Source organism: Protopterus annectens, chromosome 7.part0 (genome assembly GCF_019279795.1).
Source record: "Protopterus annectens isolate FY-2018-M chromosome 7.part0, PAN1.0, whole genome shotgun sequence".
NCBI lineage: Eukaryota > Metazoa > Chordata > Ceratodontiformes > Protopteridae > Protopterus > Protopterus annectens.
Window position 1 is genome coordinate 1,060,835,473 of NC_056739.1, and position 25,491 is coordinate 1,060,860,963.

General features: G+C 42.7%; 1 protein-coding gene across 1 annotated transcript in view; it reads left to right on the plus strand.

Moving 5' to 3' along the window:
• The window catches only part of CHDH (choline dehydrogenase), a 312,713-nt gene that overhangs the window by 171,966 nt on the left and 115,256 nt on the right, over positions 1 to 25,491 (plus strand). Inside the window, exon 4 of the mRNA XM_044077617.1 lies at positions 9,983 to 10,112. Within this exon, the coding sequence (XP_043933552.1) occupies positions 9,983 to 10,112 (130 nt within the window). The remainder of the gene's footprint in view (positions 1 to 9,982; positions 10,113 to 25,491) is intronic.

The following is a 25,491-nucleotide window of genomic DNA, read 5'->3' on the forward strand; positions in this document are numbered from 1 at the left end:
AGACTATTTGTTTTAATTGCATACTGGTACAAAGAGGCATGAGAATTAGTTTTTTTCATAGAGCAATGAAGCCCTGTCTTAGAGATGACCTGAATTCAAATGGTGGCATGAGGCAGTGGAAGAGCTGACATTGAGGTGGGGGTGGACATGAATGGCTGATACCAGCTTGCCCATCCTGGCTGGAGAAGGAGTCTTGATCTGCTGTAAGATGGGCTCTGTCAGTGTATTAGGAACATAGATTGAGAATATGGCCTGTGGTGATCTTCTTAGCTCTGCCAGGTTGTAGTGCTGCAGTAGCTTTCTGGGGTGAGCATGTGCAGATGTGTGCATGCAGATATTGAGAGGAGAATCTCCAGTGGGGCCCTTGCATTGTAAAGGTATACATCAGCCACCAGGTGAGGAACTTGGGCCCTAAAATCAGAAGACCCTGATGGCTGCCTGAATGATGCCCTCCGGCAGTTGGCCTTCATTATAAGGGCGAACAAAAGTTGGGTCCATAATGTGTGGGAGGGCTGATGGTTCCCCTACAGCAGAGATGAAAAGAATACAAAAAAAAAGCTTTAGAGAGTAAATGGAGGGTGAGGCCATCATCCAGGCAGTCATAATGTATTGTTTCCCTTTTCCTTTTCTTAATCCCTCTGCAGTGTTTGATGTGGACATTCATATATGTGAGGGACTGTAGTGCCTTTCATGAGAATGTGCATGTTCTAGCACTTGCTCCATGAAGGCTAGTATGAGGGTGCTGCTTGACAAAGCCAAGCACTTGTCCCTGGCTCATATGCCTCTCTGTCACCAGGATAAGTGACCCTGTGTTAGCTACTCACTCCCACCCCCATTGGCGTCCCCAGCAGTAGTGCTATTATTCTGTCCTTGGTCTTCTAGGTCACAGTCAGGGCTTTTTCCAAGTGTATACCATGGATCTTGGTAAGGATCAGTAATTGTAGAACTGGATCAAGATATTACGGCTTTGTTTTCACATTGTGATAATGCCTGTGAGTTCAAGCCCCCCCCCCCCCCATATCTGGCAGTTAGCACAGAGAATTAAGGGTATGAGCCTTTAACTAGCTGCTTCTTCTGATACAAGGTTTAATTCCCTTAGCCTACATTTGCCTACTGTGTGACCTTGAACAAGTCACTTAACCAGTTAGGGTGCTGAGATAGTTGGAAAATTGGGATAGACTTCTCAATAGTCTCCTGGATTATGTGCCTAGTAACTATCTCTGAACCAGAATGTTTTGCAAAACCTATGTTATCAGTTGTAGCATTAGTGCAAAACTTAAAAGAAAGCAGCATAAAAAATGATAGATCTGATGTTATCCAAGTCATCATTCATCACCATAGGGTCTAGGATCCGATATTGGATCTGAGCCGATAACATACTACAGATGGATCCAAAGCTCTAGCTCCTCCCTCTCCCATGATGCCTTGCTTCTCCCTTACCTACAGATCCCATTTGCTGTACTTCTATGCAGACATGATTCCTTGGCTCTGGTTACAGATAAGTGCTTTCTAATTAAATTCTTTGTAGTTTTCTGTAGTTTAATGGGTTTTTATAGTGTGTATTCCCTCTTATAGTACCTCCTTTCCCTTAGTTTAGCTTTTTAGTGAGCTTAGTTTTAGTAATAGTTTTTGGCGCCGTTTTTTCCCTTAGCCATTAGGGCTTGGCTGTTAGGGTTTTGTGTGTGTGTGTGTGTGTGTGTGTGTGTGTGTGTGTGTGTGTGTGTGTGTGTGTGTGTGTGTGTGTGCGTGCGTGTGTGCTTAGTTTCTTAGTTTAGATATGACTGATAACACCTCAGGCTTTAAGAAATTCTCCTCGTGCAGTTGGAAGATGCCCAATTCCACGAGAATTGCTTGTATTGTTTGGGCACTCTGCACCTTGTGGCTGAATGTGACATTTGTGCTGCATTTAACCCCAGGGCTTTGACAGAGTGCTGCAACAAACTCCTTATGAAAGGTCTTGCTCAGGGGGGACCCTTTGTTTCCCCCTCGGAGGCTTCCACTGCAGATTCAAAGAGGAAGGCCCCTTCCCTACAGTTGGGTCCTTCTATGAAACTGCAGCTGTTGGATCCTAGTTCCCTGGATCTGATCCCAGCCTGGTCTGTTTTGGATCCAAGGTCTTCAGAGCAGGCATCCATGGAGCCATCTCCCAGATCCAGGGCTTCTCCGGATCAGAGGCCGTCAGAGCTGACCAGGGTCAGGCTAGCTTCAGATCTGATCACTATGTCAGCTTGGCCTTCGGGTCCAACAGGATTGTCAGATCTGATTATAGTCTTGGAGGCGGTAGCTACTCCATGTACACCCAGACAGGCATTTCATTTGGCTCCGAGGCCTTGGAGGCGAACCCCCAAACACCGCAGCAAGTCAGTTAGATCTCCCTCTAAGTCAATTCACTCCTCTTCCTCCTCAAGGTCTTTGAGGAGTCTCCTACCCTCGGACATCTACAGGATGATGAGGAGCTTCCTTAAGGCCCAAATAGAATTGGGGCTCCTGGCTTCCCCTGCCCATCTGGCTAGGAGGACTTCGCCCCTCTCTTTTACTCATTCTCCTCTTCCAGCTCCAGTGGCTTTGGAATCTCGGACCCGGACTCCCATGGTCAGATCCTAGCAAGGCCGAGTATCCCCCTTTTCTCAACCCCATCAGGGTCCCCAGCTTGTTCTGTTCTTCCACCCTTGGACCAGAGTGAGCCCTGTGCCAGAGTGGTCGATGCCGGTTCAACTGGGGGGGATCTGGTACCGTTTTCTCAGACTGGTCCCTTCCCCTTGGCACTTTGGCCTTCGATAGCTGCTGACTGGTATCATCTGGGGGTAGTGGTGCTTTTTCCAGCCTCATTCCTCCTCTCTGGAGGACTTCTCCCTCGGACATGGGGGATGGGACCACTTCCAGCCCCTCGGCTTTCTGGGTGGTAGAGAGGACCTTCTCCAGGGCTAGAGTTTCATCTACCTCATTTCCCTGCCTCTCTCTACCTCGGCTAGTAAGAACTCCCATCCTGTCCAGGGTCAGCCCTCCCATGTGAGCCTTCAGGAGGGTTCCCTCCCCTCTCAAAGTTCCTACTTTTTCCAAGTCCTCCCCGGAGCCCCCCACGGTGGAGGTACATCATAAGAGAAAGTGCAAGAGGAGGCACTTGCACTCCCCTGTGGAGTCCCTCACCAAGGACACGGACCTCGATGAAGGAGATGGTTCCCCCAGATCTCTGCCCAACGATGTCTCCTTTGCGGACATCCTTGAAATCTTGAAGCAGAAGGGTGGATAGTCTCCCCAACCCCCATCTTTGGATGAGTCTGTGTCTCTGAAGGCTTTCGAGATGAGCTCGTCTACCTCCTGCATGCCCCCGCCTGCTGATGAGTTAGTAGATTTGATTGCCAGCAGGACCTGGAAGGAGCCCGGCATGGTGGAGCCAGTCCCAAAAAGAGCAGGCAAATTTCTTAGCCCTCCTGTGGACCATTCTTTTTGGAGCAAAGGTGTCCCAGTCGATGCCATTGTGGTTGCTGCCACCAAGAAGGAGCTGGCAGAGCAGAGCTCCATGGTCCATCCTCCAAACAGGAAGCCATAGGCGATAGACCTTTTTGGGAAGCATGTGTACACCTCAGCTACCTTTGGGCTGAGAGTGGTTAATTACTTGGCACACTTTACCTGCCTCCAAGGGGATTTGGTCCAAGAGCTTTCCATTTCCCATACAGATTTGTTACCAGCAGAAGACTTTAAGAAGGTGTCCCCCAAGCTATCCACTATGACGTCCCTTGTGAACTCTTCAATGAGGTTAATTTCCAACACTGTGGAAGCTACCTCTCAGGCAGCAGGTACCTGCATCATTGTGAGGCATCCATGCTTGGTTACGTTTATGCAGGTTTGCTGAACCCTTCAAAGCATCCTTTACCAACACCCCTTCAATTGTTCTACCCTTTTTGAGCCTTCCATGAAGGAAACTTTGACCCACAGCAAGCAGGAAGGGAAGAATTTGTCTGCTGTCAGGATCAAGCTTTCTACTCCCAGAGGTCCTTCTCTAAGACCCAGTGAGGAACTAGGAAAATGTGGTTCTCGAGTTTAGTCTCCCTTCCAGGAAGCTCCTGATTACTCCTTTTTCAGAGGCAGGGGGAGAGGTTTCAATGGCCGATACTGCCCTTGATGTGGGGGGGGGGGGGGTCTGCAGAATCAGGGCTTCAGGGAACCCTTCTCTGAGCAGCCCTGTCAGCACTCCTGAAGCATTGCCTGGCTGCTCTGCCCTGGATGCAGTCGGGGGTCACATTTCACTACACCTACTAGCCTGGACACAAATCACTTCCAATCAGTGGGTGTTAAACATCGTTTCCAGGGGCTATTTCATTCCCTTTTTGGAACCCCCTCCCATGAGAAGTTGCCTCCCCAATGTTCCACCCAGTCAGAAGGAGTTGACCTTCAAAGAAGTTCAACAACTTCTTTAAAAAAGAGTCATCCAGAAGATCCCAGCAGGACAAAGAGGATCCGGTATTTATTCTCGCTTCTTTTTAGTGCTAAAGAAGAAAGGGGTCCTATGTCCTGTTTTGAATCTCAGTGAGCTCAATCTTTCAGTCAAGAAGTTAAAGTGCCAGATGGTCACTGTTCAGTCCAGTCTGCTTCTCTTATGCAAGAATGGTTGGATGTGCTCCATAGATCTCCAGGACACCTACTATCACATCAAGATAGACAGGTATTCCAGGAGACTTCTTCACTTCTGGCTAGGGGCCGATCATTACCAGTTCAGAGCCCTACCATTCGGTCTCACTACAGACCCCTGTGTGTTTACCAAATGTATGGCAGTAGTAGCAGCTCACCTGCGGCTTCAGAGGTTTCAGGTCTTCCCGTACCTCGAAGATTGGCTCCTCACAGCACCTTTGAGGCATCGACTGCTACAAGTGATCCAGTATGTTATTCCCTTCTTCTGTCAGTTGGGGCTCACTGTCAACCTTTTGAAATCCAATCTGGTCCCCACATAACAGTTGGAATTCATATAAGTTCTTTTAGACTCCATTTCAGAGATTGCAGCATTACTTCTATGCAGGGTTCAGTTGATCCAGGATCACGTCACACAGATCTTAGACTTGTCATGTCCCCCGGTTCACGTGGTTCTTCGAGCCCTTGGAACTGTGGCCTTAGCCATTCATCTCATTCCCCTGACAAGGTACCACATGCGGGTGTTGCAGTGGATCTCAGTGGTTCAATGGTCGGCTCTTTTTCATCTCCTGACCATGACCATAAAGCTTGACACCTATGTGCAGACAACACCTTCTTTGGTGGCTTCAATCTCAGGATGTCAGTCTAGGCAGGCCCTTTTCTCTCCCTATGCCCAAGGCTGCAGTGCCCACGGATGCTTCCCTGTTGCGGTGAGGTGGGGCATTTTCAGGGGAAAACCATCCAAGGTGCATGGTCCCCCATAGAGACTAAGTTGCACATAAATGTTCTAGAGATGAGAGCAGTTCTTCTGTCACTGCAAGCCTTTCAGGACTACCTCCCTCAAGGGATGATTGCAGTTCAGACAGACAACATGACTATGGTCTGTAATGTCAGCAAGCAGGGGAGAACACAATCTTACCCATTGTGCAGAGAAGCCATGATAGTGTGGGAATGGGTGATGTCCTCTGGGCATGTCCTTCTTACAATGCATATACCCGGGGACTCCCATGTGTTGACCAACAGGCTCAGAAGATTGATCTTGAGTCCTCATGAGTAGTTCCTCAATTCCTCAGTGGAAAAGCAGATTTTTGACCATTGGAGTCAGCCTTGTTGCAACCTGTTTGCCACCCCAGCCAACCACAAGTGCAGCAGGTATTTTGCCCTCATCCACCCTCCAGGGAAGTCAACGAGGGATGCTCTAGTCCACAATTGGCCTCCAGGTCTCCTGTATGCCTATCTTCCTGTTCCTCTAATTTCCAAGGTTCTGCAGAAAACGCAAAGTGCAATGCCTGAAGATATCCCTTATCCTCATTGCCTCTTTCTGATCTTGTCAGCCGTGGTTCCCCTCCATCAGATCTCATCTGAAGTATCTGCTCTGGGTACTGGATCCCTGTCAGAATCTAATTTCCCATCCATCAGGGCTTCCTCTCCCAAGCCTTCAGACCCTTTCTCCTATTCCAGTGATTCTAAAGCAGTCCAGGCTAGTGTTTCCCATTAAGCTTACTATTGTAGCCTCCCAGAAGCCTTCTACTAGAAATGTTTATAGTAGCAAGTGAAAGAGGTTCTCTATCTGGTCCAAGAGCAGGAATATGGATTTCTTTTCTGCTTCTGTTTCTCAAATACTTTTTGTTTTTGTCCTCCCTTTTCCAAGCAGGAGCAAGTCTCTCTACCATCAAGCTTCAGTTGGCGGCAATTTCTAACTTTCATGAGACCAGTGAGTCTACCTTTTCATCTAGGCTTTGTAAAGCAATTATGAAAGGGGTCTTCCTGCTTAAACCACTGATTAAACATCCTTCACCTCTTTGGGACCTTACATTGGTTTTTCAGTCTCTGACTAGGTGTCCTTTTGAGCTTGGTAGTTCCTACAATCTCAAATTTCTGTCTTGGAAGACAGCCTTCCTGGTTGCTATAACCTCATCTAGGAGGGTTTTGGAACTGCAAGCTCTTACCATTACTCCTCTTTATATGATTTTTCACAAGGACAGAGTTTCTTTCAGGATGAATCCCTCCTTCTTGCCCAAAGTTGTTTCTGAATCAAATCTGAACCGATGTATTCAGCTACCGGTGTTCTTTCCCAATTATTCCAACAAAGGAGAATACATTCTACATACCTTGGACATACAACGACAATTATGGTTCTTCCTTCATAGAACCAAAGGTTTTCACAAGTCAGAGCAGCTCTTTGTGGCCTTTTCCCCTAATAGGTGCGGTCTTCTGGTGTTTAAGGTCACTATCTCTCTAAATGGATCTCTAGCTGCAGTGTACGACCATAAACATCTTGAGATTCCAGGACGAAACAAGGCTCATTCTATAAGGTCCATGGCTACTTCTTCAACCTTTTTGGCCAGGGTTTCTATTGATGACATATGTGCTGCTGCCACTTGGTCTAATTCTCACACCTTTATATCTCATTACAAGATAGATTTGATTTCTAGGACCAGGACTTCCTTTGGCCCACAGTGCTCCGAAATGTCCATCCTTGAGGCCTCCCAGGATAAATGGTAGCTGGGGACTCTGACCCTATGGTGATGAATGATGACTTGGATAACATCAGATAAAGAGTTATGTACTTACCATAACTTCGCATCTTTGTTGGCCTATGTCATCATTCATCACATTTTGTTCTCCTGCCATCTGCCTACTTTGTGGATCATGGAGGAAGTTGGAGAGTTTTCCTCCCAGTTTTGCAAGGGTAGCCTTAGGAATTCTACAGCAAACTCTATCTGGAGGTTAGAGGACAGCAGGTCATCATGGGAGAGGGAGGAGCTAGAGCCTTGGATCTGTCTGTAGTATGTTGCCGACTTGGATCTGATATTGGATCCTAGAACCTATGGTGATGAATGATGGCATAGGATAACACAAATGCTAAGTTATGCAAAGTACATAAGTACTTTTTTATAAGTTAAAATGGCTAAATGTGATCAGAAAAAAATTATCATTGCCAAGCTGTATATATTTGTTTCTACTTCAGTTGGTCAAAATTTTAAATTGTCAAAACCTGTATGATTGAGACCATATGATCAACAATTTAAAATATTGAAAGTCAGCAAGGAAGAAGCAACAGCATTTTAACAGAGGGGCAAGCCCCTTAGCACCCCTCACCCCCTGTTAATTATATATTACTAACTCTGAGATTGCATTACAGTGGGGAAAAGGGCCTATTCCCTGATCCCCAGTGTACAATAATCTCTTTGGAACTCTGTTTCTTCTTCCTAGTTGACCATGTGGGTTTCAACAATTTAAAATGTTGACCAACTTTTGTCACTTATAGCGCCTTGAAAAGGTCGATTTTAATGGCCACAGCAGGATGGCCATCCTGCTGTGAAACTGAGGGAGTAGGTTGTCTGGTGTCTTTTAAGTATTTTCCAACATTTTCATAACACCAATCCCAGTAACTTCACAAAGCACCTCTAGAAACAAGTTTGAAGCAACAAAAAGGTATTTTTGTTCTTAAGATTAAAAATAATCTTGAAATGTTGGGGATAGTGGAGATCACATTGGCCATGCGTAAGTCAAGGACACAGATGCTGGTTTTGCTTATGTCACTTAATGCTGGCATTGTAAGTGTTCTCCATTATCTGCTTGTAATAACAGCTACTTTGACTTCAGCTCCTTCCAGGCTAAGAGGCTAGCTGTACTGAAACAAATGTCTAGTTTCATTTTTCCTTGGAAGGATAATAACCCACAGCAAAACTAATTGCACCACAACCTTACAGAAGGCCAACACTTCAATCAAACTTCTCAGCTATCACACATTAGAAGGTGCTTTCTTAGATTTCAAATCCCCAATAATCCAGTGGACTACAGGGATAGATCTGCTCAGTTTTACAAAATCTTATTGCATTGGTGAGTATTCCCCAAAATATCACAGGTCTTAGTATGCTTAATTCCACTTTTTTCTTTCATTTAAGCTGATCACACCATTTTGATGAAAAGATCATTAATCACTCCTGAAAACTAAAACCCCCAACCACCTGAATCAGAAGTAAGCATGTAATTTGCATACCAAAAATTAACATCACTTTGTTCCCATTCATAAAACAATTATTACCATTTACTCAAAGGAGACCATCTTAGAAGCCAAATTGTGGGGTTCAGAAAGAGCCTGCAGATTTGTAATCAAACAGTAATGGAAAATTTTAAGCAGTTTGTTGGAAATGATAGCAACGGACAAATGGGCCAGGTGAGATTAAACTTAATAAAGAATTATGTGTAGTCAGGTATCATTAGAAGGACACAAATCAAAGATACCAAAATTTTTTGTTAGTTGTTTATAGATTTATGTATGTATGTCTTTCTAGTTTTGAGGGAACTCGTGAGCTGATGTCAAACCCTGCACAGTCTCTCTTATGAAGAACCTTCTGTTTTTTTATGAGTACAATTATTGAACATTAGAGGTTGTAGAAGTTAACACTGACCGTACCTCTCAACTGTCCAGATTTTTGCCTCATATTTATGGCCGGTTGTTCTTAATATTTTTCATTTTCTAGCAAATCATTGTGGACTGAAGTTACAAAATAATGATGGACATTTGAGTTTTAGACTTCATATCCTTCTGAAAATGTATACAAATGCAAAACCTGTTATTCTAGCAATCTTCTAAGTTTATAAGAGCGATATTTAAAATATGTCCTTATTTCTAGGCCTTTGTCCCCCCATTATTTTTTGCTTTGTCCAGATTTTGTGCACTAAGAAGTTGAGAGTTATGACACTGAAAGGTCAGTTGTGAATATTTTTAGCATCTTGGTAGAGGTGGACTGTCACAGTTTTTGTGTTATATGTTGGCCCTGCTCATATGTCAGTGTTGTCTGCTTGGTTACCTTTTTTTATGAATTTGATTCCTTTTTATGCTTGTCAACTTGGTTTCACAGAAAGTCATGTTTTCCCTGTGGTAGTTTCTAATTGTGTTCACATTTGTTGTGAACTTTCAGGTTAAAGAATCATCACACAGTAGATATGGCAGTGCTCTGTTGAACCTAACATTCTTTGTTTTTAGACTGAAACTCAACTTATTGAGTGCTAGGATGTATTAAAAAGTGGTGACGTACCTAGCACTATTGCATTTCCTAAGTGTAAGTATTTCAAATCACTTGGGAGCTGCTATAGTTTTTTGAATGTTTTGATTCCCTCTCCATCCATCAGATTGTTATCTACTACCTTACAGTTCTAATACCATGTCTTCTGTTGTGTAATGTGGGCCCTACTGTCTGGTTCTTTGTTGGACAAAATGCCTTCTGGTCTGTCGACTTTGCCTAGTCAGCAGAATGCATGCAGTTACTTAGAAAATCTATGCATTAATCTGGCTTTACTTATCACCATGTTTACCCATGGGTGTCTGTCATCATTTGGTTTATAGGTGTATGCAGATAAGGAAGTCATTTTAAGTGGAGGCGCAATAAACTCTCCCCAACTTCTTATGCTGTCAGGAATTGGAAATGCTGACGACCTCAGGAAACTTGGAATCCCTGTTGTGCATCACCTTCCTGGTAAGTGGCATATATAGATGTGCTTATGTGGTTGTGTATGAATGGATATGTGATGAGTTTTATGCAAGGGCGTTTGTGGGTGTGTGTATGTATATGTGTATCTGTCTATATCTATATCTACATATGTATAATATATATATATATATATATATATATATATATATATATATATATAGGGTTCCTATCAGCAGACCAAAGATGCATGTTTTTGAATGTGTCTTGGTCGAACTGACAAAATCGAAACTGCAAAATATCGAAGCGGCATGTAAGCGAATTCTTTCCCTGGGAAAGAATTCGCTTAGCCGCTTCGGTACTTTGCCGTTTTCGGCACTGTAGTGCGGTTTTGGAGTAGGTATATTTAAGTAGGGGGGGTGTAGGGGGCACAGCCCCCCACTTAATCTCATGTTTTAATGTGCTTGCTTTCTTTTTTTTTTTTTTTTCTAATGTAGACCTATATATATATGTGTGTGTGTGTGTGTGTGTGTGAGATATATAGATATATATATATATATATATATATATATATATATATATATATATAGATATGTAGATAGATATATGTATGTATAGTTAGAGCTGCATGTGTTAACAGTTAACTGTACAGCAGAATACAACTACTACAGTTAATTGCTTGTTTTAATTTTTTGTTTGGTGATTGTCTTTGCTGTACATGTTGGAGTCTTTTTTATTTTTAGGTATTCTGAAGGTAGATTGTCTAGGTGTTGGAGCAGGGTTTTAGTTTAAGTTGTAGGCATTTTATGATTGAGGCGGGGGTGGGTTTTAGGGTAAAGGTAGAGGAGGGGGTGGTATTGGCTTCTGATGAGAGTTAGGGATTGGGAGGGGAGCTGCAAAGGGTGGGTGAACTGAGTGTGGAGGTGTGGGAGGAGGAAGGGTTAGTTTGAGGAAAATTTGCACGATGTTGGCAGTAGAGTTCATAAAGACGGTATTGAAAAGGGAGGCTATTTCTTCAGGGCATTTTTCAGGGGGGGGGGCAGGGATTATTTTTTTTACCTGGATTAAGTAATGATGTAATGGAGCTCCAGAATTTTTGTGGGTTCTGTTGGTGATTATAGTGAAGCCTGTGGTAGTGTTGTTTTTTGTCTTTGATGACTTGTTTCTTAACTTGGTTGCAAAGTTTTTTGAACTTTTGTAGGTCACAGGTGTTTTTGTATTCCTGCCATAGCTTCCAAGCATTGTCCCTGGCATGCATGAAAAGGCTAGTGGGTTTGGCTAGCCAGGGGGTGTGGTTATTTTTTACCCGTTTACATGTAGTGGGGCTATGACCCTGGCATGCTGCGAAGTCAAGTTGGTTTGGATAGCCGGGGGGGGGGGGTGTGGTTATTTTGTATCTGCTTTACATGTAGTGAGACTACTGAATGGAAAAGGCATAAAACAATGCTTAGTAAAGAAAGTAAGCTCCTTTTTTAAGCATAATCTGCATTTTACCGTGTTGCTAATGAAACATTTTAGGAACAATAAATTTACATTTTTTAAAAATAATACAAAAGCAACTACAGTTTAAATAATTATTCCAAATTAGACATATCATGAAAACACTGGTTAAGAATAGGTACAAGTTATATGACAATGATTTAATAGCAAGAGAAATTTTAGCCATTTTATAGAGAAATTTAAGGTAAGTTAGTATAATACAAACAGGAATTGCAATTTAAAGTGAGAGAGAAGCAAACTTGTGGTATATTAAGAGAGAAAGTCAGGGAAGAGAAATTAATAGAAGTGAGTTTGCTTGTCTTTCAGCTTTTCCCGGTAAGGGGTCGCCACAGCGGAACTCTGGTCCGCTAATGATTGGCAGTAGATTTTTACGAAATGCCGAGGTGCCAGCTCAATGCCCAACCTTCAACGAAGGCACGCCCATTTACGCACGCATGTCTTTTGAATGCTACCCAACCGCGGGGAGGACATACAGACTCCACACAGAAGGCACTCCCAAGCCCAGCCGAGAATCGAACGGGAGAACCTCTTGCTGTGAGATACCACCTCTACCGCCGTACCAGCGTGGCATAAATTAATAGAAGTAAGTGACTTGCATTATTTATAGATATGAGAGGACACTGTTATGTAGACTTTTCACAAAACTGTAATCAGAGGTTACAGTTGAACTTCAGACTCCAGAAGTGAGGAGCATCAGCATTAAAGCATTGTACCACTCACGATACGCAGTATGCCTGTTGCGCTCTATGCAATAACTGAAATGCAATGTGAAGTATTTTTTTGGGTGCTGACAAAAGACAATGCTGTCTGATGTGGATTAGAGCAGATATAGTAAATTAGCTTGCTTTATAGGATGTACAGCTGTTTGTATACTTTGGATGGAAGTCATAGTCAGTTACACACTACACAGCACGCATTTGGGCTGCAAAGGGCCACATACAGGGCTGTAGTGACTTGGTTTCAGATTGCTCTACTGTGTAGCAAGGAAAATTATGCAGTATAAAATGTATGAAAAAGACTACATAATGACGTACAAATTAAGGTGTTTTGGGAAATGAGGCCACAATGGCAAGCAAATGTATGCAGTCAGTTGTATTACATTCTCAGTTCATAGTCTTAGGTGTCAGAATTTGTACAAATCTGCATGGCAGTATAAAGTAGCAAAGCATATGAAAAATATCAAAGTTTTGGGCAACTGAAATGCTCAGTTGTGCATCACCATTTATTAGAAGTCAGTGCCAGTAGTTCTCATCGGTTAGCACAAAGAGGCAGCAGGTGACAAGAGAAATGGACTCAGTAGTGGATAATATGTCACAGTTTCACAGACTTGGAAATTGTTGCCCATTTCCATGTATGTATCATTTCACAGCTTGGTTGATGTGTTTCACCTACATGCAGAATGTACAGGATTGCATAATATGTATATCACTCAAGTTCCTAGCTGTAGGGACCTTTTATCGATGAACTGTGGACATGTTATGTATACCTTAGGCTTCTATAGGCTTCTGCCTCTAGAATACTTTACAAATGTCTTGGTTATGCTTCTTCTTGCGAATGAGCATGTCTGATTTCCCAGCACATCATAGGAAAGAGCCATCACTATTAGTGGTGTTTATGACATCACTCATTTCCTTGAGGTACTAGGTGAACACAGACTGTTCACATATAGCAGTAAATCCCCCAAGAGGTTTGCATCCTCAGAAGTATGTGAACAAAAAATACTACATTCCTTGACTTGCTAAGTGATGTCATCTGTACAACTGCATTGCAGACACAGGGAGTTCCTTCGATTCATGTGTATGGCATGTATGTCATCTGCAGTGAACACAAATAGGTAAAAATAAGAGAAAATTTCCGTCTCAAGACCACAACAGTAACAGGTTTATTAAATGCACTGTGTGTCTAATTCGAAATGTAAAAGAAGGGTGCATACTTCTGTGTTCCTATTCGCTTCTTTTCTGTTGAGTGTTTTGTCTATAATTCCATTAAAAAATTCCAGCAAAAAGTGAAGTAACATTTGCCAGTGACAGTGACACTCAACAAGAACAAGCAATTTCTGCACAACACCCCAGAACAGGGACATGCACAAAGCACAACAGAAAAACTGAAGTAACACTGTTTATTCCAGGGATATGAGCCATGACAAGCATACAGTTGTAGTGCAGTGTTGCACACAGTAAACATATTGCATACAGTGTAAATTGAAGGCTATGCTGGGCAGTGTACAATCAGGTAAACATCAAATATCTCCACATACACCCCACAGGATGGGGTGAAGATGGTCATACTCACAATCTCATGCAGAAGTGTTGAGAGACACAGTGGCATATGACTGCCCATATAAACTGGGTGGGGGGAGTATGTCATAAGACTTGGAGACAGGGGTCTTGTGGCCACATGTGGTACTGTGTGTCAGGGTTGGAATTTGGACTGTGGGCCTTCCACAACAAGAATGATGTGCTGCTATGACCTGGTATGAAGTACACTAATGAAGTGTCTCACTAATAGAGGTTAGGCATCTTTACCACCCACATAAAAGTAACAGTATAACCTTTCTTGTCCCCTTAAACAATGACCTAGATTACATACCCAGCATCGACCACATACAGTGTTACCAGTGTCGACTGTAATGATGACACTTGCATGCCTCTACATGCAGGTGGAAATGGAAGCTATGTGTGCCACCTTGGACCTGTTAAGACTAATCATGACTCTTTCCATGGACTGCATGTCCTGACAGAGCTGCTGATGCTGCTAAGCAGTATCTTCATGAGTATCACACCACACAACACAGCAGTCTACTCCATGAATAACTGAGTAGCAGTAGCCTGTGTCTACAGGATATATGACATATTTACTGACTGATCCTAAGTGCCCCCTATGTGTCAGGGGTCAAGGGTGCCACATGACAGTAGTGAACACCACTATAAGACTGAGCTGTGGTCAGTTTACCAGCATTGGACACAGTGCACCTGTCCTCTACTGCAGCCACAGGGGAGGCATCACTGGTTCTCAGAGCCATAGAAGAGCCCCCTTCCACTGGAGATGGTGAGCACTCAGGTTGTACAGTGTCAGGTTCATCTATGGGCAAGGTTGTTCCTTCACCCTATACTGCAGGTGGATGTCACCTTCAGATGCCAGTACTGAAATCCTTATCGCTAAGCTTCAAATTAACACCTGTAAGTCCATTTACATTATATGCTCCTATCTTCCTCCTGGTAATAACATCACCACCCTTGAAAATATCCTTAGCTGGCTTTCCACAAACTACCCACAAGAAACCATAGTGCTAGGTTACTTTAATATAGACTGGAATAGCTGTACTACTGTTAATCCTACTAACCACATAAACCTACATGATTTCTCCCAAACTATCACCTCTCCTACCAGAATTCACAAACCCACTAATAAAGAAAGCACCTTAGATTGGATTCTAACAAATACTCAATCCCTAACATATAAAGCAGGCACCCTGCCAGATGACATTAGCGATCACTCACTAACATATATAATATTCTCTACCCAAACGCACATAGAACCACTCGAACCAATAAACATTTTAACCCTAAAAGCTTCCAAACTGAACATAGTGCATGCGATTGGTCACCCCTAAAACACCTCCAGCTAGAGGATGCAGTGACATACTTCAACACCAAATTATTAGAAATCTTGGACTACCATGCCCCTACCTACTTGTATTCTTAGGAACAGGACAAAAACTGCTCCATGGCTAACAAAAGAAACTAGGCAGAAAATTCTACTTATAAACAAAATATGGGCCAAATGGCACACTACTAAAAACCCAGCTGATCATATAAAATTTAAGCAGCTTAGAAATACTACTAAAACATCAGTACTATCAGATAAAAGAAACTTTTGCTTTCAACTTCAACAAACTAACCAACATAAACCACAAAAATTCTGGACAGGTATCAATAGACTCCTATATCCGGGTCACTCCAAGACACCAACCCCAGCAGGAATAGCCCATGAGGATCCCAAACAAATTGCTGATGCCTTTAATACCTTTTTAACGAAGCCATCCAATCACTTGCTAACTCATTACCTCCTGTATCCTCTAACCTGCCTTCCTCCTCAATTAACTTACTGCCTTCATTTCAACTACATCCTGTTCTTACATCCCTCATCTGTACCCTTCTTCAAAAACTCAAACCATCTACCCCCTCTGCTGACCTATTACCAGCCAAATATCTGCAAATAGCAGCAACAGTTATAGCCTATCCTATTTCTATCCTAATAAATAGAACCATAACAGAAGGTACCATCCCATCTATTTGGAAAATCTCCCATATAATCCCCCTACACAAAGGCGGTAATTCAACAGAACTCTCAAACTTTCGTCCAAGTGCCTTACTCTCTCCCTTAGCTAAAATTATGTAGAAATGCATCCACCGTCAACTGTTAGACCACCTTCTCCAAAATAGCCTATTAGCTAACTCTCAGCATGGCTTTAGGCCTTTCCATAGCACCACCACTGTCCTCCTGTCCTTTTCTGATCACATTAACAAAAACCATAACAGTAACACTCTTTCCTCCGCAATCTTTATTGATCTCTCAAAAGCATTTGACATGGTCACCCATCAGTTAGCGTTGAATATACTTAAGTCCCTCTCACTTGATACATTGGCATTACTGTGGTTCAAATCCCACTTAGATAACAAGCAACAGGCAGTGCTTTGGGATAATAATGTATCTAACCACCTTCCTGTCACCCTTGGTATACCTCAAGGTTCTATATTTGGCCCTCTTCTATTCTCAGTTTTTATCAATGATCTAAAGGTAAACATCCCAAAAGCTACATGCATACAATATGCAGACGACTCCACATTAATATGCACAGCTACTGGTCCACTGAACTGCAGTCCCTCACCCAAAATGTCTTTGAATTAGTAGACAAATAGTTCTTACAGTGCTGTCTCCTCCTTATCCCCAAAAAGACAAAATTATTGCTCTTTACTCCCACACAAAAGTCCACCCCAATTGACTTCACTATCAAATCTAATAACGGCACTGTCATATCTCCTGACACTACCACCAAACTCTTAGGAGTAACAATAGACCACAACCGTAACTATGATACTCATATCAACACCACAGTAAAATCAGTTAACAGACAACTAGGCTCCCTCTATAAGATTAAACTGTTCCTTACTCCCATAGCTAGAACTGCTATTGCCCACACCCACCTTATCTCAACTCTTCTCTATGCCTCACCTATTTACACAAATCTATCTAAAAGCAACCTCAACAAACTTGCAACCTCCTACAATAACACTGCCAGATTTGCAACTGGTACACCTTTCAGAACCCACCACTGCCAAAATCTAAAACAACTAGGTTGGCTGGAGCTGCATAATCAAATTCAATTCCAGCAACCTATTATTGCCCATAAGACCCTTTATCATCCAAGCAATACACCAATACTCATGAGACTAATCACCCCATATAGAAATCTTACAAACCTACGCTCAGCAAATAAACTACTGGTATCCAGACAAAAACCCAACAATAAATCAGGGGATTCACTTTTCTCTAACACCGTGGGAAAAACCTGGAACCTACTTCCCGGTGAACTGACATCTCTTTCTTCAACTCCGCTATTCAAAAAGAAACTCAAAATATACCTTACAATCCACTGGCTATGCACATGTACCAACCCAGACTAAGAATCCCCTTCCTGTTATCCTAGGTTCTCGCACTAAATACTACTTACTTCATTGCTACATTTAAGTCCATCTCCTCCCTACACCTCTGTTAAACTGATCAGTTACCCAACTTGAGAATGTACATTCTTCTTAGAAACTATTATAGGATAGGGTGATCATACCCAGCTTGACTTTATGAATGTGTCACTGCCTTTATGAATGTGTCACTGCCTAACCTGTCCCTGTCTTGTAAATATTTTTTTTTCTTCTGTGATGTGTATTCACTCCCTTCTGTATAGTTTTTTTTTTCTTTTATTATTGTTTGGTCTTTAAAAAAATAAATAAATAAATAAAATTGTTTTTGTTATCTCTCATGATTACTTTGTTACTATGTAAACAGTTGTATTGTCTAAAAGTGTACTGTATCTATAGTTGCAACTATCTGTTTTTTATGTGGAGCTTTTCTCCCCGGGCCTCTACTGAAAATGGACATATATTCAGTTAGACTAGCCCAGTCAACAAATGTAAAATAAAATAAAAAAAAGAAATAAATGTCCACCCAACCTGGAGACAGACAGTGCCAGTGTGTATCTGACTGTGGCTTTAGTATTTATTTTCTCTGCATTATTGCCAGATTCTTCTTAGGTTACACCATCAACATGTCGTTCTGGTCCGGCCTTCAGAAGTGTCAGTGTAGCAGTAGTCTGGCTTGTGAATATGCACATAAGAAACATCAGAGTGAGCCTATCTACCTTTGCTAAAATTGTGTCCCAGTAGCATGCAAGCTAAGGGTGTTCATGCAACAATTAATGTATAGCCCATACATGCGTCTACTGGCATCCTAATGTGGCTGAGTATATGATGTTCCTGTGAGAAAATATATGTGGAGGATGCGTAGGATTCTGTGGTCTGTATGTGTAGTGGTACCCTAAAAAGATGTTATAAAATGTATGGTTGACTATGTAGTAAGTGATGGTTTAGTAAAGGTGTTTATTGTTTAAAAAAAGGCAGGAATTGAATAATTTATGTAATATTGCTTAGGTTATATCATATATAGCATTATATGTGAAGTATAATGTTTGTTATATTAATACAGTTTGATTACTTTTATATGAATGTAAATTTGCCTATGTCATAAGTGATAATTCAATAAAGGTGTTTGGAAAAAAAAACATTAGCGCATTGTGGTTTTAACTTGACTCATCATCCCTCAAGATGTACGTGGGCTGTACTCTCCTTGTGCCAGTGTCTACTCTTCATGGGATAATCCTAGTACTATTGTCCCCATGCAAGGACATATCCCCCAGAGGCCACTCTCTGCTATCATGGACCATGCATTTGTCTCGGTACTGCTTATTGTGTCATTGGTATTCCTGTGACATTGATGCATGATTCCACCCTCCCACTCTCTCACAACATTAATGTTATAGACCATTTTCTGCAACATCTGGTGTCATAATGGCTGGCCAGCACGTCTGTGCCAGTTCATTATCCCAGTAGGTCCTGAGCACTTGCATTAGAACTTTAGTTAAGCAGAGTGGAAATTGACCAACCTATGACATCCACTGTGTTGTCTAGGCTTGCAGGCATCTGTGAACTCATGAAACATGAATTGTAGCTGCAGAATGTATACTGATGTGGCAGGTAAGATGACAGCTGCAGATACGTGGGTAATCAAGATATACATTGCTAGAGTTAAACACCGATATGGGAATGCATAATGCTACTGTACCTGCCACAGATCCTTACATGTACTCCCTGCAGGGCCTAGTTCTCATAATTAGAAATATTGGATACTGCTGCTGTAGCCTGTCTATTCTTCCTAACCCACTAAGCAATCACTGCACTGTTCTCTCCAATTGTTTTTTCAGAAAAAAAAAAAGATAAAGATCGCCCCATAAATTGTAATAGGTCTACCATTCCCAAGTCACAGGCTTCCTATCTCAAAACAAATTTTGTTAGACTTTGACTGGTCCATTTTATATCTCATAACAATCCAACAGATTTACCGATTCCCTTATCTCCACGCAAGACTTGTTCTTCCCGTGTTCACAGAGGAGACTGAGGGATAAAAAATAACACTGTGTTGCTAGTGATAATTAAAACCATTACAAAACCGAGGGTTAAGGCATGGTCAGCCTGGAAACAAAGCCCTGGTAGTTCAAACCATCGCCAAACATATCAAACACAAAGAAAACAAACTAGAACAGCAACTAATTTGTCCAAATCCATGCATTAAAGAAGGAAGCAAACTACTGCTAGCAGAAATCTGAAACAGTTTGGGAAGGAAATAAAGGAATTAACATAATTCACAAAACCTAAATACTCATCCACAACTTCAAAATATAACAACAAGGATTCCCTGTCAAAAGAGTACAGAAACGTCATCATTTTCAGTATACAATCTCAGCACAACTCCCCAAACCTCCCTCAACCAACACTACATCCATTAGCTGAATTTGCAGCAACTTTCTAGTTTTTAGAGAACTCGGTAAAAGAAACCATCACTATCCTGAAAAAAAATTCCTCTTCCCAAAGTTACCCAGGAGATAGAATTGTCAGACGCTTAGCCTACATTTATCCACTCTCCCTTTCAACAGGAATAATTTATTTATTTTTTATTTTACATTTGTTAACCGGGCTAGTCTAACTGGATATATTTCCATTTTCAGTAGAGGTCCGGAGAGAAAAGCTCCGAAAGTCGCACACAGAATTTATATACAATATTTTCACAGCATAAATAAGAAGATTTCAAATAATACAAAAGTAATAAAAAGTATTACACTATGCTTCAAGCCTGCATAATGCTTCAAGACTTAAAACGCTCTATCATAATTCCTCTGCCCAAAATACCCTCTCCCAAAACTATCAATTACTTTAGACCTAATAGCTATGGCTTGCTATCAGACGAACAGCAAGGCTTTAGAAATACCTTCAGTACCACTTCTGCCGTACTCACTGTAATTGACTCCATTTTTTGTAACATTAATGATGGCCTGTTCACAGCTGGGATATTTGCAGCTATAACCAGGGCATCTGAAACTGTTAACCACAGTATTCATTTTAAGAAATTGAAGAAACTTAATTTTGTCTGCAACACCATCATGTGGTTCCAAAGTTACCTGGAGAATAGAAGATTTCAAGTTCATACTAGCAACCTGTTATCATTGCTTAGCACCCTGAATACTGGAATGCTACAAGGTTAAATTCTGGGTACCATTCTGTTTTCTTTATGTATTAATTATCTTACAGATGATCTCCAATCCCTTGGTTTTATATTGTATGCAGATGACTTATTTCTATTACAAACAGTAAATGATTCTCTGTAGGATTGCCACCTTTTCAGGTGCTTGAAGTGGGACATGGTTTTATAGAAATGGGCAGTTTTGCAAGGAAACCATACTTGCAAACCATGCAAAGAGGTAGGCTTCACTTTATTGCCAAAATAAAAGCTACTTTTATAGAATTTGAGTTGTTTATCCTGTCATGTATCATGTTAATTTTTTCAGATATAAAAATTGTCTTCTACTTCTATTAAAGGAAACTTGGGAAATTTGTTGTCCTAAAATCTCAGGACCACTGCTGTTTTTCCTGATGTCCTTCAAGAATGCATCTGCAGTCATAACAAATGGGTTGTCCTGCCTCAGGCAGCCCTTCGGTCGGCCGGATTCCAAAGTCTGGGTCTGGCCTCGGCTGATGTCGCACTTCACCCGATGTCATAGCTGCTGGGGTATAAAGGCATCAACCGACGCCATTTTCCTCAGTCTTTCTTGCCACGCGGTGCCCGAAGCAGAAGCTGTTCGCAAGTGCCAGTCTGTCAGATCCAGAGATTTCAACGTACTGAAGACTTCTAAAAAGCTAAGTACCCCGTTGGGGACTCTTTCTTGCCTCAGCCGATGTCAGACAAAGTAAATAATTGTTTAACTTGTGGGAAACAAATACCTCATAAGGATTTCCACTCTTACTGTCTTCCTTGCTTAGGCCCAGACCACGACGTATCAGCTTGTTTAGCCTGTGCTTCCTTCAACCGACGGACTCTTAGACGTCGGTCGGAGTTTGCAGAAGAGTTTTTTGGCTCCACTTTTGCATATAAAATGCCGTCGGAGACTCCGACTACACATTTAGCTAAAAAACGCAAAGAAAAGGACCGACACTCGCGGCCCGCGGTTTCGGCTGAAACCACGGTTAGGCCTACCGCGAGTGTCTCGGTTTCGGCTGAAACCGAGACCTCGGTTCTCCCTTTGGCCGAAAGCATGCCTCCGATAACCGAGGCCACACAGGCCACGGCTGAGTTGGCTACAGAAATTCCTGCTGAAGTAGCAGGCACACAAGAGTTGTCTGACACTATTCCGTTGGACATCTCTACTCCTGCACGTGGGGCAGCTAGACCCCCTGCTTCTATGTCTATCAAGGCCTTTTCCAGGGCTAAAGCAGCCAAACTTTCCAAGGCCTTACCTTCAAAAGCTCCCTCTCACAGGCCTACCTCAAGTTCCCAGATTCTCAGCCTTGCTGAGGACCTTATTTCTCTGATCAGGGGAACCCATCCTCACCCAGACAGGGCCTCACAACCCCCTCCTGAAAAGAGGCCTAGGATTGAACCCCCTGAACCTCTGTCCTCTGACTACTCCTCGGATGGTTCAGATGTATCGGACCATCAGGAAGGCCCATACTCACCTTATGAGGATTCTGATGCAGAAGACTCCATTCCTTCTGCCTCACCTCCAGAAGAATTTTCTTTTGGGGAAACCCTACACTCAATGAGGGAACACTTCCAATGGCAGGGTCAGGATTTTTCTGAGTCTAGGAAAAGGCTAAGGACGTTTTTACACTTACCACAGCATAGGCTTTTAGCCATTCCACCTGTACTATCAGTTGTTGATGATGCATACAATGATGCCAGTACTGCCCCTGATTCTCTTCCCCCGGCCCCTGCAAAGCCTGACAGATACTACAGGGTCCCAGATTCTCACTACCACTTGTATAAGGCTCATGCTGCAGACACAGAAACCATTTCTCAGGGCCCTAAAGGTGTTGCAGCTGCCTCCGCCAAAAACCCACTACCATCTGAAAGAGAATCTAGAGCATTAGAGAGATGGGGTAAAAAGGTTTATACATCTGCTACTCTTTCTGCCAGGGCTTTAAACTGTCAATTTCACATGATACAGTACCAGGAATTTTTGTTAGATCAGCTGAATATAAAGCTGGCCTCTCCTGAACCTTTAGACCGTAAGTCCCTTCAGGATTTGGTACACAATTCTCAGCAGGTCAGTAATCATTTCTTAAAATGTGGCTATGATGCACTGGAGGCTTCATTTAGATCAGCTATGACTGGAGCAGTGATTCGAAGGCATGCCTGGTTAAAAGAACAATCCTTACCAGACCATGTTAAGTCTAAACTCCTGGATGCCCCTATGGAGAAACAAAGTTTGTTTGGCTCCCCTGCACAGGAGGTTCTAAAGAAAGTGGAAGAAAAAGTAAAATCTGTCCAAACAGTCAAGGATTTTTTGCAGGTCCAACCTCCGAGGTTTAGCAGAAATTGGCCTTCAAAGAATTGGTCCTTTCCAGACACCTCCAGAGCACAGAGAGGCAGAAATAGACGCCCAAGAGGCAGAGGTCAGTTTAGGGGTGCCTACAGGGGTCGTCAGTGGCAACCTGCCAACCAAAGAAGTGCCGCCACAGCTGCGACTGCAACCACTTCTACAGGACAGACACAATGACTTGGCTCTGATTCCGCCTACCAGGGAACAACTGGAAGCACCTTTGGGCGGAAAGCTAGCCTTATTCTCAAGAAATTGGCATTGTATTACAGGAGACAAATGGACTTTACAAACAATAGACAAGGGCTACAGGTTTCACTTCCACACTCTACCAAAAAAGAGAGGAATGCCAAACCTTCCACCAGGCCAGAAATCAGAGGCTCTAAAACAAATCATCAGTTTACTAAGGATGAGAGCAATAGAAAAGGTACCATCTATGGAACAAGGCCAAGGATTTTACTCCAGACTATTCCTTGTACCAAGAAAAGAAAATCAATGGAGGCCTATTCTCGATTTGTCCGTACTGAACACATACCTCATTGTTCCAAAATTCAAAATGCTGACCCTACAGCAACTTCTTCCCATGTTGGGCAAGGAGTCTTGGCTGGTGACTCTAGATCTCAAGGAGGCATACCTGCACGTCCCTATACGACCAGATTGCAGAAGACACCTCAGATTTCTTGCAGGATCAGAGCATTATCAATTCTCAGCATTGCCCTTTGGCTTATCTACTGCACCCAGAGTATTCACGAAATGCCTGGCATCAGTAATTGCTCATTGCAGGCTTCAGGGAATTCAAATCTACCCATACCTGGACGACTGCCTAATACAAGCGGACAACATGACAAAATTAATAAAGGATTTGGCCAATGTCATACAACTGCTGCAAGCCTTGGGATACACAGTCAACATACAAAAGTCAAGACTAGTGCCATCCCAAAGGATAACATTTTTGGATGCAGAACTGGACACAATAACTCAGATGGCTTTTCTCACAGAGGAAAAACAAAAGCAACTACCAGTCTATTTCATGGCATTAACAAGACAAACTCAGCTTACTGCAAGGAAAGTCCTGCAGGCCCTGGGTTACATGGCATCCTGCATAATATTGATCCCACATGCCAGGCTGCATATGAGAAAGTTACAATGGTACCTAAGGAATGTATGGTCTCAACACAGACACAGTCTAGAAGCCCAGATACCAATCATTCCATGTCTGAAAAAAGAATTCCTGTGGTGGGCTCAGGCCTGTCAGATAAACAGAGGATTGCCTTTCCACAAACCACATCCAGGGCATACCATCACCACGGACGCCTCAGACCTAGGCTGGGGGGCACACATGGAAGACAAGTGTATCCAAGGCCTATGGTCACAAGACCAGCTGAATCTACACATAAATCTAAAGGAGATGCTGGCAGTGAAACATGCAATCAAGGCATTCAGACCATTCATCCAGCAAGGACACCTGCTGATAAGGACGGACAATACCACAGTCATGTGGTACATAAACAAACAGGGAGGCACACATTCATACCCTCTATGCCGGACGGCAATGGACCTGTGGAACTTGGCCCTGAATCTCAACATCCAACTGCAGACCAGATTTGTACCAGGAAAAGAGAATTCACTAGCAGACAGCTTAAGCAGGACTACCACGGATGCTCACGAATGGATGCTGCATCCAGATATTTTCAAAACCATAACAAAGAAATGGGGAATGCCAGAGATAGACCTGTTTGCCTCCCCACACAACCACCAACTGAAGAAATTCTGCTCAAGAGTATACCACCCACTTGCCTGGAGGGTGGACTCCCTTTCTTTCAGCTGGAAGGACCTGACAGTATATGCCTTTCCACCTCTTCCTTTGATGTACAAAGTTCTACTGAAGATCAGAGAGGAACAGCCAAAGGTAATTCTGATAGCTCCAGACTGGCCAAGGCAACATTGGTACCCGCTACTGAGAAGCATGTCTCGGACACATTCATGGCATCTACCTCTATGTCCTTTACTTCTAACGCAGAACAACTACAAGACCCTGCATCCAAACTTAAAAACACTGCAGCTAACTGCTTGGAAAATTGCATAAAACAAAACCAACTTGATTTATCTCAGAGGGTTAAGGACATTATCCTGGAGGCCTGCAGACCCTCCACTAGGAAAACATATTCAGCCAAATGGAAAAGATTCCTCATTTGGAGTGCAGAAAAGGGAGAAAATGTCACACTAGCAAACCTAGCACACATCCTGGAATACTTAGCAGAACTGTTCCACAATGGCCTGTCCTATTCTTCCATTAAGATACATGCATCAGCAATTTCAGCAGAGTACAACATGGATCCTCCTGTCTTCTCTCATCCTCTCCTCAGACAATTTTTGAGAGGGATCAGAAATGTAAAGCCTCCAAGGAAACCACCTTTGCCTGCATGGGATCTCAATTTTGTGCTAGAAAAATTAACACTTCCCCCTTTTGAACCAGCAGCAACAGCAGACCTACAGTTCTTATCTTGGAAAACTGCCTTCCTGCTAGCAATCACTTCAGCAAGAAGGGTATCTGAGTTACAGGCATTAATGGCAGTGCAGCCTTTCCTTATCTTCCATCAGGATAGAGTGTCTCTGAGAACCAATCCTACTTTTATGCCAAAGGTGGTATCCAGGGTATCCTTGAACCAAGCCATACATTTACCGACATTCTTCCCCAACCCACAGAACAAGGGGGAAAAACTA